Below are 19,982 nucleotides of genomic sequence, written 5' to 3'. Positions count from 1 at the left end.
TTATCATTGCCTGACAGTGATTCTGTATGTAGTTAATTAGTTTGTCTTTCTTAGAAAGTAAATTCCATGGTGCGGGGCCTTTTTTTTTTTTTAAAGGTAGAGTTAGAGAGGGAATGACATTGAGGTCTTCCATCAGCTGGTTCACTCTCCAAATGGCCACAATAACCCAGGATAGGCCAAGCCAAAACCAGGACCCAGGGCTTCTTCCAGGTCTCCCGTGTGAGTTCAGGGTCCCAAGGACTTGAGCCATCTTCCACTGCTTTCCCAGCCACATTTGTAGGGTGCTGGAGTGGAAATGGAGCAGCCAAGACTTGAACCAGCTCATCTGTATGGAATGTTGGCGCTGCAGGCAGTGGTTTAACCCAGTGCACCACAATGCCAGCCCTGGGACTTACTACAGTATTCCCAGAACTTGCAGTGATGCTTGGCACATAAGAGAGATCAAATATTTGTTGAGTGATTTAATTTTTCTGTTCAAATGACAGAGGTTCAACCATCATGACAATTTATTTTCACAGTGCTTATTATATATGAGGGTACTTGTAGATCCTTGGAAGAATGGAATTAAAGGATAAGTTTATTTAGGTACACAAATTTTTTAGAATCCTTACATGGTTTATTTATGATTGGCATTGTCCACAAAATATTTGAATATCCATTATATGCATGGATTTTGAAATTCTTAGCACCAAAGTAAATTTAAGTTTTATTTGTATTTTTCCATTAACTTTTTGAAGCATGTATCAGGATTGTGTTATCTGAAAAACTGCTTACTTGTGGGGTTAGATCAGCACATGGTTACTGTGTGTGTGTATGTATGTATGTATGTATGTATAGGAAATTGAGAACAGCTACTCCAATCAGAATATATGAATATCAAGCTAAATCTAAAGTGGAGCATGCTCAGTGTTAACCTTTCTAGTGGTGGGTAATGTTCTAGCATGGGCCAGCCCTTCCCTCCTTTGTGCCCCTTGGGATCAGTGTAGTGGAAAATGACCCAATTTAAAACCCACACCAGGACTCCGGAACACATCATGAAATTGATAAAGCAGGATTACCTTTCTCAGCGCAACTGCCTTGCTCCAGCAAACCATAGAGCTTATACTGTGCTGATCAAATGTGCTGTGTGAGAAGGTGTGCTAGTATGCACAGTGTGGGCTTCAAAGTATCCAGATTCCCTTGGTGGCCTCAGTGCCCATACTGTGGGTCTTTGCCCATCTTAGGGTTAAATAAGGTAGTTAACCCTAAATACTTGCCTGTGAGGTCTCATAGTAGACATTTTCAGCTGATAAGTGTACTATGGACTTGAAATCTAACCAATATTTGAAGCTAGATGATAATCTACTTTTTTTTATTAGCTCAGGTGAAAAATGTTCAATGAATTCTCTTGAGTCTACATCTAACTGAATTATGAATGGGTGGTATATGAATACATTCAGTAGCCAGCAATTAAAAAGTAACTAATATTAAATAAAATTAAATACACCTTTAAATATTTTGTAGAATTTTGCATAATCATGTAATTTTAAAATTCAAATGTTACTTCTGTCTTCCTAAATTTATAAGCATTTTATATAATGAGCCTTGAAATCTTAGTAAAATCACTATGTCTGTTGAATTTAATTTTTCAGAAAGGAAATATATGAAAAGATCAACATCCTTATAAAAAAGGGATTTAGGAGAATGTTGTGTTTTTTTGTTTTTGTTTTTTAAGATTTTATTTATTTGTTTGACAGGTAGAGTTACAGACAGGGAGAGGGAGAGACGGAGAGAAAGGTCATCCATCTGCTGGTTCACTCTCCAGATGCCTGCAACATCCAGAGCTGGGCTGATCTAAAGCAAAGAGCCAGGAGCTTCTGCAGGTCTCCCATGCGGGTGCAGGGGCCCAAGGACTTGGGCCATCCAACTGCTTTCCCAGGCCGTAGCAGAGAGCTTGATCGGAAGAGGAGCAGCTGGGACTAGTATCAGCGTCCAAATGGGATGCTGGTGCCGCAGGCGTTGGATTAACCTACGTGCCACAGTGCTGGCTCCTTAAGAGAATGTTAATAGTGATTTTTAAGATGCAGTTCTGGACTGGTGGTTTAGTAAACTAAGCTGTCTCCTATGACACTGGCATCCCATATGGTTGCTAGTTTGTATCCTGCCTGCTCTACTTCTATTCCAGCTCCCTGCTAATGTGCCTGTCACCCATGTGGGAGACCCAAATGAAGCTCTTGGCTTCAGCTGCATTCAGCCCTGGTCATTGTGGCCACTTGGGCCGTGAACCAGCAGATGGGAGATCTCTCTGGCTCTCGCTCTCTCTGTTTTTGTAACTCTGCCTTTCAAATAAATAAATCTTGTTTAAAAAAAAAAAAAAAAGAAAAGAAAAGAAACAAGAAAAGCAAGTGAAATACAAGTACCTTTAAAAAAATGTTGCGAGGGGGGACATGAAAGAAAATGTCAGTAGCAAGCATTCAGAAGCATCAGTGTTTATGGACATGTCCATAGTATTGCTGGAGACCTGAGGACAAATGTTCATGTTTGACAGGATCATGTTCTAATTGAGCTCACCCAAGCTGGATTGAAAGGCTCCACAGAGGGAAGTGAGAGCTATGAAGAAGATCCCTACTTGGTAGTTAACCCTAACTACTTGCTCCAAGATTGAGATATTCGAAGTTACTGACCAAAGCTGGAGAACTGTGCACACCACCTCCTATCTGAAGCCTGGATGGATCCCTGCTAGAGAAAGAAGTGTCTCTGGAAGTGATGCTTCAGGATTTGTTTTGAAAAACAAGAACTGAGTTGGCCCTGTATATGTCACATCCCTATCCTATGCTTTGATACCAACAGTAGGCTTTACCACTTTTCTTTAGTGTGCTTTTTGTCCTAATATAATTGGAACCCAATAATGTACTGTTTCTGTAAGACTAGTTTTCATGAATAAGAACAGGCCCATTACTGTTGTGTGTGATATGTTACTGAAGAAATAACTTTTTAAATTGCCAGCTATTACTTTTATTCATAAAAATAAAATAACTTGTTTCAGTAAACTGGATTTATTTCTCCTAGGCTTGTTATTGCTTCTGTTTGTGCTCAATCTGGAGTGGAGGGGTAAAAGTATGGCATTACAGTTTAGGATTTGGTTCCTGAAAAGAAGGGATGGGAAACCTTCTTTCTTTCAAGGTCCATTTGGATATTCATGGGCTACACAAAATTATCAACCTAAAAATTAGCCTGCTATAGATTAATTGAACTTCAAGTCCTTTTTGTGGTTGCCTTGGCAGGGCCAAATCAAATGATTTTGGGGGCCTTATATAACCTGCAGGCCAGACATCCTATTTCCTGTCAAGGAGTCATTAGAGAATGAATATGAAAATTAAAAGTCTTGGGTCCTGCTCTGTGGCATAGCGGGTATAGCTGCAGCCTGCAATACTGGCATCCCATATGGGTGCCAGTTCAAGTCCTGGTTGCTCTTCCAATCCAGCTCTCTGCTATGGCCTGGAAAAGCAGTGGAAGGTGGCCCATGTCCTTGGGCCCCTGCACCCCCATGGGAGACCCAGAAGAAGCTCTTGGCTTTGGATCAGCGCAGCTCCAGCCATTGCAGCCAATAGGGGAGTGAACCAACAGATGGAAGACCTCTATCTCTGTCTGCCTCTCCTCTGTGCTAACTCTAACTTTCAAATAAATAAATAAATATTTGAAAAAAAATTGTCTTGGAGGTAGTAATTTTTCTAAAGTTGACTTCAGGATTTTTAAATTTTTAAAAATTTTTTTTCCTTTGGTAGTGAATGATTTTTTTTAAGTGATGACATGCAGACGGTTTTAACAATCATCAACTAATCAATGATTGCTTCTTAAGTTTTCAAAAAGGTATTTCATCCAAGAGGTAGATAATGCCAAATTGGAGCCTAACTATCCTTGTAGATGAAAGTTCAAAAAGTCCTTAACAAGTAGTCAAATATGTGATACTTCAAAGAAAATAATCTAATAAATTAACAGGCAGGCATTGTAGCACAGTGGGTTGAGCTGTTCTTGGGTCACCACATCCTATATTGGATTGTGGGTTTCAGGCATTTTTGCTGTGCTTTTATCCAACTCCCTGCTACTGTGCTTGAGAAGCAGTGGGTGATGGCTCAAGTATTTGAGTTCCTGCCACCCACTTTGGAGACCATGATGAAGTTCTTGACTCCTCTCTTCAGCCTGGCCCAGCTCAGACTGCTGGTTCATTTGGCGACTGAACCAGTAGATAAAAGATTGTCTCACTCTTTGAAATGCTTTCTTGAAAACCTTAAATAAGTAATAATGCATATAGCAGTTTAAACCCCATCTTTGGTTAGTAATCAAATATTCTGCTAGAGTGGACACTGTGGCCGGCAACTGAAGCCCACTTAACACATCTACATCCCTTTGTGAGTGCCTGAGATCAATTCCTGGCTACTTTCAAACCAGCTTTCTGCTCATGTTCTGTGAAGCAACAGATGATAACCAAGTACTTGGGTTCCTGCCACCTATATGGGAGACACACGGAGTTCCTGGCACTTTTCAGCCTGAACCAGCCTGGCTGTAGGGGGCATTTAGGAGAGTGAGCCAGCAAATGGAAGACAATTGATTTCTCTGCCTTTCAAATAAATTTTAAAAATACTCTGCTGAAAAATACAAAACTTTTCTCATTCAAAACAAGTAATTTAAATATTTAATATAAATAATTCTTCCAACAATAGCAAAAGGGATAAGCAGAGTTCAGACTGCATTTCTAATTGATAACAGTGGACAAATGAAAAAAAGTTAACACTGGATGGATTGAATAACCAGTAAGTGTTATCAGTTACTGAACATAAGACAGCTAATATGGAAATCTGAAAACCTGAATCCAAGGCACAGTAGAATAAGTCTTACTGAAGTACCCACTCTAGCTGGGGATTAAGGTAATTGTTTATAGGACAGGTTGCATGTGCATTATTGTTACTCCAGTGTATTGTCAAGTGCAAACCAGTATGTCAGTACTGAAGCTAGGGGACATGCAGTACAAAGGAGAACATAAAAGTGTGTAGTTGAACAAGTGTCTGTGTGGCACAACAGCAAGTGCTATAGACATCAGAGCTGGTTGAGAGACCCAAATTCTGCTCAAGGCACCACACACTTAACGGGCATTAAAGAAAGGACACCCATACTAGTTTCACCTAGCTCAGTACCATGGCCAAGGCGTGGGGCCCAAAGTGCACTTTAAGTGCGACCCACCCAGCAAGCAGCTGCTGCTTACCCCCAGACTGCCTGCTTGGCAAGATCCTGCTCCTAAAGCAGGACCTCCTCCAACCAATTTTCACCCTTCCCTACAGCTAGCTACTCCTGGTCAGGCACAGGTCTCCTAACTTAAGCTCCTCACTCTCTTCCAGCCCCTACCTCTACCAGCTCACACATCAGAGGGGTTGAAGGTTGCTCATAAGATGGTTTAAAAACAAAAGTTTGTTGCATTGTTTGATTAATATTTTTGTAAGGAATTATTTATTTGGAAGAGTTATAGAGAGGCAAAGGCAGAGAGATTTCTATCCGCCCTAAATGGCCGAAAGAAGCTGAGCTGGGCCAATCCAAAGACGGGAGCCAGGAGCCTCCTCCAGGTGTCCCATATGGGTGCAGGGGCCCACGCACTTGGGCCATCTTCCACTGCCTTCCCTGGCCATAGCAGAGAGCTGAATCAGAAGTAGAGTAGCCGGGACTCAAACTGGCACCCATATGGGATGCCGGCACTGCAGGTGCTTCAGCCCCTTATTACTCTCTCTCTCTCTTTTTTTTTTTTTTTTGGGGGGGGGGGGACAGGCAGAGTGGACAGTGAGAGAGAGAGAGAAAGGTCTTCCCTTTTCCGTTGGTTCACCCCACAATGGCCGCTGCGGCCAGCGCGCTGCAGCCGGCGCACCACGCTGATCCAAAGCCAGGAGCCAGGTACTTATCCTGGTCTCCCATGCGAGTGCAGGGCCCAAGGACTTGGGCCATCCTCCACTGCACTCCCGGGCCACAGCAGAGAGCTGGACTGGAAGAGGAGCAACTGGGACAGAATCTGGCGCCCTGACTGGGACTAGAACCCGGGATACCGGTTTATTTCTGTGCCTTAAGAAAATCAGAGCATTATTTTCAGGTTTTTTAAGGGAAAATATGAGTTTTTCTGTATTACAAGGTGTCCCCATTTTATGGCTTTCATCCAGGAAAAAACATTACTGTTTATGATCCTGCCGGTTTCTGAGCCTAACAATTGCTGAGACTTAGCTACCATCAGGTAAGTTAGGATGCAGCAGTTCTTATTGCAACAGCCTTTAATAGCCAGTTAAGGGAGTTAGGGAGTTAAGGGAGTTAAGGCCAGTTAGGGAACCTGTGTCTATACTGAGTTATTTGAAAGGCAGAGTGACAGAGGAGAGAGAGATCTTCTATCCACTGGTTCACTCCCCAAGAGGCCACAACAGCAGGGGATGAGCCAGGTTGATCCCAGGAACCAGAAACTCCATCTGGGTCTTCCACATGTATGACAGGGGCCCAAGTACTTGAGTCATCTATTGGTTTCTCAGGCACATTAGCAGGGAGCTGATTCTGAAGTAGAACAGCCAGAACTTGAACCGGGGCTGCAATATGGGATGCCAAAACCAGCTCCTCTACCGGTACTTGTCAGGAAGGTGAAGGGATTAATGGATAATGATGTGTCCCCAGAGGCTATGTCCAGGTTCTTTTTGTTGCTCCAAGAATCATATGGCTCATCAAGATTAAATAAAGCAAGCAAACAGTTTATTGTAAATGAAAGTGCATTCTCCAGAGTAGGAGAGCAAGCAGACTTGGACTAGAAGAGCATCTGCCCCGATGGTCTGAGGTGGTTTTTTTTTTTTTTTCTTTTTAACTTGTAACGATGGGACAAGAATATGCATGGGATAGAGAGAACTCTGGGAATAGATGAGGCTTTCTTGAAATAGAGGTGCCACATATTTTCTTTCCTAATGAGATCCTTTTGTATCTGTCATGGTGGTTCTGGAGACAGGTAGCAGCCAAAACCATAATGCTAATATTATAATGAACCTAAAGTTAATTAAGGTCACGCTAAGACTGATGGCATGGTAATTTGCCAACCCTGTAGTTTCTGAGTTGTTATGATGTGGAAAGTCCTGGAGACTTCTGGGACATCTGGGCTCCACTCATATCTAGCTGTCTGCCTATGCTAGCAGAAATGTATAGGAGATCTTTATGAAGACAATTAGGTAAATAGATAAAGAAATAGCCGTAATGTTCTAGAATGGGAAGGTTTGGATATTTTAAATTGTCAACTGATCTGTAAATATGACTGTCAATCAAATCCCAACAGATGTCTATCAATAAGGAAATCATTGCATAAGTTGTGACATAACTGTACTGCGGTACACACACAAAAATGAGCTACATAAAGATGTTCTGAAAGAGAATTATATCCAGGTCATATGCAAAAAGATATGCAAATATAACCAGGAAGATTTAGGGGGGAAAAAAAGCAAGATCTTAGAGGCCTTGTCCTATCAGAAACAGAAAGTACTTACTGCACTATGGCAATTAAGGTTGTGTGGTATTGGCACAGGAATAGGTAAATTAATCAAAGTCCAGAAACATCTACATATATCGATTTTTCATTACTGTTAAGATAGCATTTCAAATAGTGGGGAGGGAATAGTCTATTCAATGTGTTAGAAATTGACCTGCCATGGGGCTGGCCTTGTGCATAGCAGGTAAAGCTGCTGCCTGTGATGCCAGCATTCCATACAGGCACCAATTCCTGACTCAGCTCTTCCACTTGCAATCTAGTTCCCTGCTAATGGCCTGGAAAAAGCAGTGCAAGAGGCCCCTCCCACCAACATGGAAGAGTTGGATGTGACTCCTGGATTTGGCCTGGTCCAGCCCTGACTGTTGTGACCATCTGGGGAGTGATGGAGCAGAGAAGTGATCTCTCTCTCTCTCTCTTTGACTGTTCCTCTTTCTCTATAATTCTGCCTTTCAAATAGATAAATAAATTTAAAAAACAAAAAACAAAACAAAAAAAAAAAAACCCTGACCTGGAATTCACAGTGGTTGAAGATCTAAAGATTAAAAACAAAAGTACAGAAAACCTTAAATGGGTTTGACATAGAAACCTTTAAAAATTATGGTTCCAGGGCCGGTGCTGTGGTCCAGTGGGTTAACACCTTGGCCTGAAGTGTCGGCATCCCATATGGGCACTGGATTGAGACCTGGCTGCTCCACTTCCGACGCAGCTCTCTGCTATGGCCTGGAAAAGCAGTAGAAGATGGCCCAAGTCCTTGGGCCCCTGCACCCACGTGGGAGACCCGGAAGAAGCTCCTGGCTTTGGATCGGCGGTGCTTCGGCCGTTGTGGCCAATTGGGGAGTGAACCAGTGGGTGGAAGACCTCTCTCTCTGCCTCTCCTCTGTTTGTGTAACTCTGACTTTCAAATAAATAAATAAATCTTTTTAAAAAATTGGTACTAGGCCATATATATATTGAAAAACACAATCCAAATTAAAAGATGGAGAAATTTTTCTATATCATGTTTTAATATGATATCCAAACTCTTAAATTTTTTATATTAGTAGTAAACTAAAAATAAAAATGGAGAAAAGATATGAATTTAAATCTCATAAGGAAAACAAATGACCAATTAAAGTGGAGAGCTTCTCTAGGTAATCAGTATGATACATGAGGTTTCAAAAAAATGTGAAATTTATAACTTATTAGCCAGGCAATGAGACTGAGGCACAATTCTAACTGTAAGTAGGATTTAAATTTGAAGTAGCCTACTTTGGGAAACTATTTGCATTTCAGATAAAAAGGTAAATGGGTATGCCTGTTGAGTCAATGACTTAATTAATTTATTTATTTATTTTTAGATTTATTTTATTTTACTTGAAGGTCAGAGTTACACAGAGAGAGAAGGAGAGGCAGAGAGAGAGAGAGAGAGAGAGAGAGAGAGAGGTCTTCCATCCACCGGTTCACTCCCCAGTTGGCCACAATGGCCAGAACTATGCCGATCCGAAGCTAGGAGCCAGGAGCTTCTTCCGGGTCTCCCACGTGGGTGCAGGGGCCCAAGGACTTGAGCCATCTTCTACTGCTTTTCCAGGCCATAGCAGAGAATTGGATCCGAAGTGAAGCAGACAGAACTCGAACCAGCGCCCATATAGGATGGCAGCACCACAGGCAGCAGCCTTACCCACTATGCCACAGTGCTGGCCCCTGATTTCTAGGACTCTTAAACAGTGGACAAGTAGGGGCTGGCACTGTGGCATGGTAGGTTAAGCCTCTGCCTGCAGTGCCAGCATCCCATATGAGCACCTGTTTGAGTTCCAGGTGCTCCACTTCTGATCCCAAGTCCCTGGGAAAGCAGAAGATAGCCCAAGTACTTGGGCCCTTGCACCCATGTGGGAGACCTAGAAGAAGCTCCTGGCTCTTGTCCTTGGCCCAGTCCAACTCCGGCCATTGTGGTCATTTAGGGAGTGAACCAGCAGATGGAAGACACTTCTCTCTCTTTCTCTCCCTCTTTCTCTGTAATTCTGCCTTTCAAATAAATAAATAAATAAATAAATCTTTTTTTTAAAAAAAGAGAATATACAAGTAGACAATGATGCATGAAAGGATATTCATTTACAGCATTGTTTGTTACATGTGAAAACTTAAAAGGTGGGCCAGTGTTGTGGTGCAGCAGTTTAAACCACAATCTGGAGCACTGGCATCCCATAGAGGTGCTGGCATCCCATATGGGCCCTGGTTCCAGTCCTGTCTGCTCTACTTCCTATCCAGACCCCTGCCGTGCACCTGGGAAAGCAGCAGAAGATGGCCCAAGTACTTGGGCCCCTATACCAATATGGCAGACCATATGGAGTTCCAAGCTCCTGGCTTCAGCCTGGCCACCCCAGCCATTGCTACCATGTTGGGGAGTGAACCAGATGGAATAGCTCTCTCTTACTCTCCCTTTATGTAATTCTTTAAAATAAATTAATAAGTCTTTAAACATAAATTAATTAATTAAGTGAAACTTAAAACCTCAATGTTCAATATGGGCCATCCTTATGGAAGGCTATGCATTTGTAAAAAGGTGAGTCTAAGGGCCAGTGCTGTAGCATAGTAGGCTAAGCCTCTGCCTGCAGTGCCAGCATCCCATATGGGCACCAGTTCAAGTCACAGCTGTTCCTCTTCTGATCTCTGCTATAGCCTAGGAAAACAGTAGATAGCCCAAATGCTTGTGTCCCTGCACCTGTGTGGGAGACCCAGACGCACCTAATTACTGGCTTTGGATCAACCCAGCTTCAGCTGTTGTGGACATTTGGGGAGTGAAACAGTGGATGGAAGTCATTTTTGTCTCTCCCTCTCTCTCTCTGAAGCTCTACCTCTCAACTAAATAAATAAAAAATCTTTAATTAAAAAAAAATGTGTCTGGCGCCGTGGCTCACTAGGCTAATCCTCTGCCTGCAGCACCGGCATCCTGGGTTCTAGTCCCGGTTGCTCCTCTTCCAGTCCAGCTCTCTGCTGTGGCCTGGGAAGGCAGTGGAGGATGGCCCAAGTGCTTGGGCCCTGCACCCGCATGGGAGACAAAGAGGAAGCACCTGACTCCTGGCTTCGGATCGGCACAGCGTGGCGGCCATTTGGAAGGTGAACCAACGGAAGGAAGACCTTTCTCTCTGTCTCTCTCTTTCTCACTGTCTAACTCTGCCTGTCAAAAAAAAAAAAAAAAAAAAAAGGGAAATCTATATGTTCTGAGCTCCCAGAGCTATTGAGTGAGAAAAAGAAAGCTGAGGGACAATACATATAATTGTGATTGTGAATATGTTAGCTTGTTATAGAAATTAAATATTAAAAAGGAAATTAAATGTTATACACATATGTATGCATCTGTATATAAGTGATAATGATTACCACTGAGCTGCATTGTTTTAAGAAAGATTTATTTATTCAAAAGGCAGAATGACCAAGTAAGGGAGAATTAGAGATTCACCATCTGCTAGTTCTATCCCTAAATGCCAGCCAGGAACTCCATTCTGGTCTCCCACATGGGTGGCAGGGACTTAAGTACTTGGGCCATCATCCATTGCCTTCCCAGGCACATTAGCAGGAAGCTGGATCAAAAATAGAAGACCTAGGACACGTCCCATTCTGATTCAGGATTCAGGCATCCCAAGCAATGGTATATGCTATGTACCACAGTGCCTACCCCAATTATCCCTTTTCTACAGGGGAGGAGATAGGCACAGAGAAGTAACTTTTGCCAGGTGATATTTAAACCCAGTCATTTGGACTCCTGAATTAAGCCATGCAGAGAAAGAAAATGGGAAGGAGGCCTATTGTTGTGGGTGTTTATCCTACAGAGGCAAGGGGAGTAGAGAACAGGAGTTTGCAAATTTGCCCAAGTGTTTTTATGTTATTGGAATATTTTATAAAATGTATTGTTTAGCTACCTATTCTTAAAGGAGAAAAATTACTTAATGAGAGATTCATAGTCTATTATGTTGACAAATATTAATATCATTTGTAAGACAAAAATGTAATGAACTCTTTTCTTAAGATATTTTCCCAAGTTCCTCTGCTTGTGTGGAAAGTTTGTTGTTTCTGTGTTATCTCTTATTGCCCTTCAATGGTTATAAATATTACATTGGTGAACCATGTACTGATTTCTTTATCCTTGATAACTCGATTAAATATTAAGTGCCAATAATCCCTTTGTATTTTATAACATCAGCTGCAGCTATAAAGCCAGGGGTCCTTCCATGTACCTCCTGGTAGCCCCTTGAAAATGGAGCTCTTTTGGAGTATAGTCTTTCCTGTCCTCCTGAGCTGCTCCTGCCGGGGGTCAGACTGGGAATCTGATGGCAATTTCATTTCAGCTGCAGGGCCTCTAACCACTGGCCTACTGCTCAGCCTGCAGTACCCACAGGGAAACCAGACTCCTGATTTTGCAGCAGGGGGCAAAGACCTTTATGTTTGTTCCCAGCCACTGCCCGCTTTCCTGCCGGAGTATTTCAGCAGTCTCCGTGCCAGTGAGATCACCCACTATAAAGTGTTTCTGTCGTGGGCACAGCTTCTCCCAGCAGGACGCTCCGGAGACCCAGATGGGAACGCAGTGCGGTGCTACCGGCAGCTCCTCGAGGCCCTCAGGGCTGCGCAGCTCCAGCCCATGGTCGTCCTGCACCACCAGCCCCTCCGTGCCAGCAGCGCCCTGAGGAGCACCGTCTTCGCCGACCTCTTCGCTGAGTACGCCACCTTCGCCTTCCAGGCCTTCGGGGACCTCGTGGGGGTCTGGCTCACCTTTAGTGACTTGGAGGCAGCCCTAAGGGAGCTCCCTCAGCAGGAGTCAAGAGCTTCGCGTCTGCAGCTCCTCACTGAGGCCCACAGAAGAGCCTATGAGATTTACCACCAAAAATACGCTGCTCATGGTGAGTACAAATGAGTTTCCAAATGTTTGAGCTGTCTCAAATGTTTTCATCCTTTTCCTGAGAAGGATCTCAAAGTTGTTATGTAATTTTGCATCTTCTTTGTAACTGTTCTTTGGGGAGTCATTTTATTTGTTTTTAATGATTGAGGGACAGTTAAGAAGTCAAAGATAATCTGTAGAACTGAAAGCCATTCTTGGTTTATAAAAGCTTTTCCTTTCATTCAAGACTTTAAATAATGCCCAAACGATGGAGCCTGAGCTGGAGGAGCCAGCAGTGCAGTCGAGATCTCCCACATGGGTGGCAGGAAGCCAACTACTTGAGCCATTACTGCTGCCTCTCAGGGTTCACATTAGCAGGAGGCTGGTATGACATTGGAAGCAGAGCCAGGATTTGAACCCAGACACTCTGACATGAGAAACGGGCATCTTAACCTACCTGCATTTTAACTGCTAAGCCAAGAACCTGTCCCAGACTTTCAGTATTTTTGGTCAGTATTTTTTTATCAGTATTTTTATTACATCATATCAAGGGTTTATACTGTCAACTTGGCTTATGATTGGTAATTAAATATTTGGCTGAGATCGTATTTGTCAAGTTTCTCCACTGTAAAGTTACTTTTTTGCTCTTAATTCCATATTATACTCTTTGGAAAGAAGTGTATACAGCACACACTTAAGAAATGGGGAGTTATGGTCTCCCTCATAAATATTTTGAGAAGTTCCTTTCTAGGGGCAAGTGTTTGACCTAAGAGTTAATTTCCCTTCTGGGACACCCATATCAGATTGTTTTGGTTTGAGACCTGGCTCTGCTCCCAGTTATAACTTCCTGCTAATGTACATTCTGGGACAGCAGATGATGGCTCAAGTATTTGTGATCCTGCCATCTACAATGAGTGACCCAGATTGAATCCCCAGCACCCAGTTTCAGTCTGGCCTAACCCTGGTTGTTTCAGTTATGTGGGGAGTAAGCCAGTAGATGGGAGATTCTCTCTCTCCATCTCAGACTGTCTCCAAAATAAAGCACATAAATAATTATTTAATGTATTTCCTAAACTCAATCCTAGAGGCAAAAGACTTATACATTGAAAACTATGGAAAATTGTTTAAAGAAAGTAAAGAAGGCATAAATAAATGGAAAGATATACTGTATTCATCGATTGAAAGACTTAGTACCAAGATATTACCCAAAGCAATGTACAGAATCAATAAGTTCCCTATACAAAACTCACTGACTTTTTTCAAAAATGAAAAAATCTACCCTTACACTGAACTTTCAAGAAACTTTAAGTAGCCAAAATAATCTTCAAAAAGGAAAATAAAGTTAGAGACCTCATATTTCCTGACTTCAAAACTTATTACAAACTGCAGAAATCAAAACATTGTGGAACTGACACAAAAACAGACATATAGATTAATGGAATAGGATAGAGAGCCCAGAAATAAAAACCCTATCGTGTATGGCCAAATGATATTTGGCAAGGCTGCTGAGATAATTCAGTAGAAAAAGGATAATCTTTTCAACAAATGGTGCTAGAAAAACTGGATATCCACATGCAAAAGGATGAAATGGCATCCTTACCTTATAGCATAACTAAAAAATAGCTAGAAATGGATCGCAGATCCTAAATCTGCAAAATCTATAAAGCTCTTAAAAGAAAGCATAGGGGAAAAAACTGTAAAACATTGGATTTGGCAATGAATTCTTAGATATGACATGAACAAAGCACAGGCAACACAAGGAAAAATGTCAATAAACTGGATTTAAACATAATTAAAACTTTGTTTCATCAAATGACACTATCAACAGGGGAAAAAGAAAACCCACAGAATGGGAGAATATATTTGAAAATCATATATTTGATGGGGAGGAGTTAATATCTAGTATATATAAAGAACTCTTTTTGTAAAAAGCATTTATATATTTGTTTATTTATTTGAAAGAATTACACAGAGAAAGAGAAATATCTTCTTTTCACTGATTCTCTCCCCAAGTGGCCACAATGGCCAGAGTTGGGCCAGGCCAAATCCAGGAGCCAGGGACTTCTTCCAAGTCTCCCGTGTAGGTGGAAGGGGCCCAGGCACGTGGGCCATCTTCTGCTGCTTTTCCTCAAGTCATCAGCAGGGAGCTGGATCGAAAGTAGAGCAGATGGGACAAAAACTGGTGCCCATATGGGATGCCAGTGTTGCAGGCAGTGGCTTTACCAGTTATGCCACAATGCTGGCCCCCTATAAAGAACTCTTAACAACAAATGACTCCTTTGACAAATAGGCAAGGGGCTGATGCTGTGGCGTAGTTTAAAGCCACCGCACGCAGTGCCATCATCCCATATGGGCACTGGTTCAACACCTGGCTGCTCCACTTCTAATCCAGCTCTATGCTGTGGCCTGGGAAAACAGTGGAAGCCCCTGCGCCCCCATGGGAGACCCAGAAAGAGCTCTTGGCTCCTGGCTTCGGACAGTTGATCAAGTCGTTGCAGCCAAATGGGGAGTGAACCAACGGATGGAAGACCTCTCTCTCTCTGCCTCTCCTTCTGTGTAACTCTGACTTTCAAATAAATAAATAAATCTTAAAAAAAAAGAAAAATAGGCAAAAACTTCAACAAATATTTCTACAAAGAAGATATGGAGATGATCAATAAGAATATGAAACATCATTAATCATTGGGGAAATGCAGATCAAAAGCAAAATGAGGTTGTACTTCATACCCATTAAGATGGCTACTACAGGGGCCAGCACTGTGGCATAACGAGTAGAGCCACCGCCTGTGGCGCCAACATCCCATATGGATGTTGGTTCAAGTTCTGGCTGCTCCACTTCCAGTCCAGCTCTCTGCTAAGGCCTGGGAAAGCAATGGAAGATGGGCCACATGCTTGGGCCCCTGCACCCAGTGGGAAACCCAGAGGAGACTCCTGGCCCCTGGCTTTCGATCTGTGCAGCTCCAACCATTGCAGTCAGTTGGGGAGTGAACCAGCAGATGAATGACATCTCTCTCTCTCTTTCTGCCTCTCCTCTGTGTAACTCTTTCAAATAAATAAATAAATCTTTAAAAAAAAGATGGCTACTATAATCAAACATGAGTACACACACACACACACACATACAGAGAGAGAGAAAGAGAGAGAAAAATGGTGAACATGTGGAGAAATTGTAACCCTTGTGCTTTGCTGACAGAAATATAAACTAGTGCAGCCACTGTGGAAAACAGTGTTATGGTTCCTCAGAAAATTAATAATCATCACTAGATGACTGAATAAAGAAAACATATATACACACAATGAAATATTTTTCAGCCTTAACAAGAAAGAAAATCCTGACACATGCTTACAACATAGATGAATCTTGAAGACATTATACTGAATGAAATATGTCAGACCAAAAAAAGACACAGAATGTATGATTCCACTCAAATAAAGTACATTACCTAAAATAGTCAGATTCACAGAGGTAGAAAGTAGATTAATGATGTGTATGATGAGTTACTGCTTAATCGGTGAAGAATTTCTGTTTGGGAAGATGAAAAGAGTTATGGAGATGGACCATGGTGATGATTGCACAACAGTATAGAGGTAGTTAATGCCATAAAGTTCTACACTTAAAAATGTCTAAAATGGCAAATTTTATTATGAATAATTTACCACATTTTTAAATTTTTTTAAATTTTTTATTTATTTTTATTTTATTTATTTATTTTTTTGACAGGCAGAGTGGACAGTGAGAGAGAGAAACAGAGAGAAAGGTCTTCCTTTGCCGTTGGTTCACCCTCCAATGGCCGCCGTGGCCGGTGCTCTGTGGCCAGCGCACCGGGCTGATCCGATGGCAGGAGCCAGGTGCCTATCCTGGTCTCCCATGGGGTGCAGGGCCCAAGCACTTGGGCCATCCTCCACTGCACTCCCGGGCCACAGCAGAGAGCTGGCCTGGAAGAGGGGCACCCGGGACAGAACCGGCACCCCGACCGGGACTAGAACCCGGTGTACTGGTGCCGCAAGGCGGAGGATTAGCTTAGTGAGCCGTGGCGCCGGCCTTAATTTTTTTTTTTTTTATTTCAAAGTCAGAGTTACACAGAGAGAAGTAGAGGCAAAGAGAGAGAGAGAAAGAGAAAGGTCTTCCATCTAGTGATTCACTCCCCAAGTAGGAGTAACGGCCAGCGCTGGCTGAACCAAGCCTAAGCCAGGAGCCAGGGCCTTCAACTGGGTCTCCAACATGGGTGGCGGGGGCCCAATCACTCTAGCTATCTTCTGCTGCTTTTCTCAGACCATTAGCAGGGAGCTTGATGGGAAGTGGAATACCCAGGACTTGAACTGGCACCAATATGGAATGCTGGCATTGCAGGCAATGGCTTTACAAAATATGTCACAACACCAGCCCCCACCACAATTTTTAACAAGTCCAAATGTCATTCTGTTCTAATATTTTCTTTTGTTTTTTAAGATTTTATTTATTTGAGAGGTAGAGTTACAGACAGTGAGAGGGAGAGACAGAGAGAGGTCTTCCTTCTGTTGGTTCACTCCCCAAATGACCATAATTGCTGGAGCTGTGCCGATCTAAAGCCAGGAACTTCTTCCTGGTCTCCCATGCAGGTGCAGGGGCCCAAGCACTTGGGCCATCTTCCATGGCTTTGCCATAGCAGAGAGGTGGATTGGAAGCGGAGTAGCCAGGATGAGAACCGATGCCCATATGGGATGCTGGTGCCGCAGGCGGAGGATTAACCTGCTGCACCACAGCGCCACGCCCCTGTTCTAATATTTTCATGTGTTATTATATACCTCCTATTGATATATTAGATGAGCTTGCCCTGGAGAAAAAAAAAAAGCAATACTTTATAGAGAGTGGGTGGGAAGAGTAGAATCACACACACGACATACTCCATGGTTCCCACCCTGCTCCTGGCTGCAATGCTTGAAAAATTGATACTGGCAGTTCTCTATTGGTCAGATTTTTAATTTTTGTTTATTTTCATTTTATTTAAAAAAGAGAAACAGAGATCTGCTGGTTCACTCCACAAATATCTGCAACAGGCAGGACTGGGCCTGACTGAAGCCAGGAGTGCAGAACTCAATCCAGGCCTCCCATGTGTGTGGCTAGAACACAAGTAATTAGGCCATCCTCTGTTGCCTGGCAGGGTGCTCATTAGCAGGAAGCTGGATCACAGTGGAGGAAGCAGGACTTGAATCAGGCACTGGGATATGGAATGTGGGCATTCCAATTGGCAACTGAAGCCTGCACCAAATGCCTACTCCACTTTTGGCCAGATTAATTTATTGACACATTCAGGGTAAAAGAGAAGGGGGCTCTTTCTTGTGACAATCGCAGTGGATTTTCGAAGAATGCTTTGTGGTGGAAACACATGTGACTTTATCCTTTAGTGCGGTCTAAAAGGTTTAGTGATACCTCCTAGGGATATCAACTTAACACAGTGCTGTGCATTTGTTTTCTTTTTCTTTCTTTTTTTTTTTTTTTAAGATTTATTTATTTAATTGAAAGTCAGAGTTACACAGAGAGAGGAGAGGCAGAGAGAGAGAGAGGGGTCTTCCAACCGCTGGTTCACTGCCCAATTGGCCGCAACAGCCGGAGCTGCGCTGATCCGAAGCCGAGAGCCAGGAGCTTCCTCCAGGTCTCCCACGCAGGTGCAGGAACCCAAGGACTTCGGCCATCCTCCACTGCTTTCCCAGGCCATATTAGAGAGCTGGATCGGAAGTGGAGTAGCTGGAACTCAAACCGGCACCCATGTGGGATGCCAGCGCTCCAGGCCAGGGCATTAACCCCCTGCACCACAGCATTGGCCCCATGTGCATTGATTTTCTACACAACCAAAATGCAGTCAATTCTTCTTCTTCTTCTATTTTTTTTTTTAAACAGGCAGAGTTAGACAGTGAGAGAGAGAAAGAGAGAGAGATAGAGAGAAAGGTCTTCCTTTTTCCATTAGTTCACCCCCCAAGTAGCTGCTTGCAGCCGGCATGCTGCGCCAATCCGAAGGTAAGAGCCAGGTGCTTCCTCTTGGTCTCCCATGTGGGTGCAGGGCCTAAGGACCTGGGCCATCCTCTACATGCAGTCAATTCTTAACCAAGGATAAAACTGAATTTTGAGGTAGTTAATAAAACTCAATTTTGAGTTTTATAGATGTTAACACCTATATATCTATAACCATACTTGGCAAACATTTTGAGATAAATTATCATACATTAGAAAACTTACCCACTTTCAGTCCCAAAGAAAATGTGAATGCAATCTTTAAATGAAAACCTAGTTTTGAATGATTGCATTTTGCATTACTTTAAGAGACATAGTTGGCCTATTGGCTTCGGCTCAATAGGCTAATCCTCCACCTGCAGCGCCAGCACACCGGGTTCTATTCCTGGGGGGTGCCGGATTCTGTCCCTGTTGCCCCTCTTCCAGGCCAGCTCTCTGCTGTGGCCCGGGAGTGCAGTGGAGGATGGCCCAAGTGCTTGGGCCCTGCACCCCATGGGAGACGAGGAGAAACACCTGGCTCCTGCCTTCGGATCAGCGCGGTGTGCCGGCAGCAGCGTGCTCTCCGTGGCAGCCATTGGAGGGTGAACAAACGGCAAAAGGAAGACCTTTCTCTCTCTCTCTCTCACTGTCCACTCTGCCTGTCAAAAAAAAAAAAAAAGAGAGAGAGAGAGACATAGTTTATGCTTGCATTGGGAACAGGAAAGGAACCATAACGGAGGAGTTTGATTATTCTGTAGGTTATGAGAGTTTTTGAGACTTTAGGTGTATCACTCTAAAAACAGCTTGAAAAGTCAAATAGAAATGATTTCTGTGCCTAGAGGTTGATTGGCCTATAGATGATAATGTACATTTTGTAATGTTAGGAGCATGTATTCTGATGAGAAGTGGGCGGATGCCCGTTCTGTGAAAGCTGACATGGTTCCATTGGGGATGTGGAGAATTTGGCTGAGAAGGAGCTCAGTCATGTTATAATTCCAGTCTTGAACCTAGCTTTGTGCAGTTTTTCTTTAGTGTTTCCAAATCACAGGCCCTTCTGTAGACCCAGCCCCAAGCTTGGTACTTGAGGGAACTAAAGAAATGTTGATGTTTTAGTCCTCAGACAATGTAGAAGCCAGTGTGGGGTAAAGATTGATGTTAAATAGCAACACTGAATGAGGAATCCCAGCTCCAGTAGTGATTGTGGGGTGCATCAGAATCACCAAGGAAGTACATTAAAATGCACATTCCTGGGCCTACCTCAGTCTCCTGACTCTGAATCTCTGAGGTGGGCCTGGAAATAGGCACTGATTATGAGAAATATAGAAGTTTGAGAATGATTGATAGGTCACATCATGGCAAAACAAGTGGGTATGAGCTACACATGTTTATTTCATTTGTTTCCTCCTCCATGAACAGTAGGACTCTATTGATTTTTGTACAGCGAGTAAGAACCAAGTAACAGCAGTTTCCTGGGAGCATCCTGCCTTTAAAACGGAGTTTTTTTTTTTTTTTTTTTTAAGATTTATTTATTTGCTTGAAAGGCAGAGTTAGAGAGAGGCAGAAGCAGAGAGAGAAAGAGATTGATCTTCTCTCTGCTGGTTCACTCCCCCAATTGGCCGCAATGGCTGGAGCTGAGCCGA

General features: G+C 43.0%; 2 protein-coding genes across 2 annotated transcripts in view; both read left to right on the top strand.

Moving 5' to 3' along the window:
- The window catches only part of MCM6 (minichromosome maintenance complex component 6), a 48,015-nt gene extending 44,951 nt beyond the window's left edge, over positions 1-3,064 (top strand). The window contains exon 17 of the mRNA XM_062186185.1: positions 2,528-3,064. Coding sequence (XP_062042169.1) covers positions 2,528-2,644 — 117 coding nt within the window. The 3' untranslated portion in view covers positions 2,645-3,064. The remainder of the gene's footprint in view (positions 1-2,527) is intronic.
- An 8,692-nt stretch (positions 3,065-11,756) lies between these two features.
- Positions 11,757-19,982, top strand: part of LOC133765794 (lactase/phlorizin hydrolase) — a 59,190-nt gene continuing 50,964 nt past the window's right edge. The window contains exon 1 of the mRNA XM_062199331.1: positions 11,757-12,396. Within this exon, the coding sequence (XP_062055315.1) occupies positions 11,757-12,396 (640 nt within the window). The remainder of the gene's footprint in view (positions 12,397-19,982) is intronic.

This window comes from Lepus europaeus, chromosome 1 (genome assembly GCF_033115175.1).
Source record: "Lepus europaeus isolate LE1 chromosome 1, mLepTim1.pri, whole genome shotgun sequence".
NCBI lineage: Eukaryota > Metazoa > Chordata > Mammalia > Lagomorpha > Leporidae > Lepus > Lepus europaeus.
This window is presented reverse-complemented; position numbering and strand designations above follow the sequence as displayed.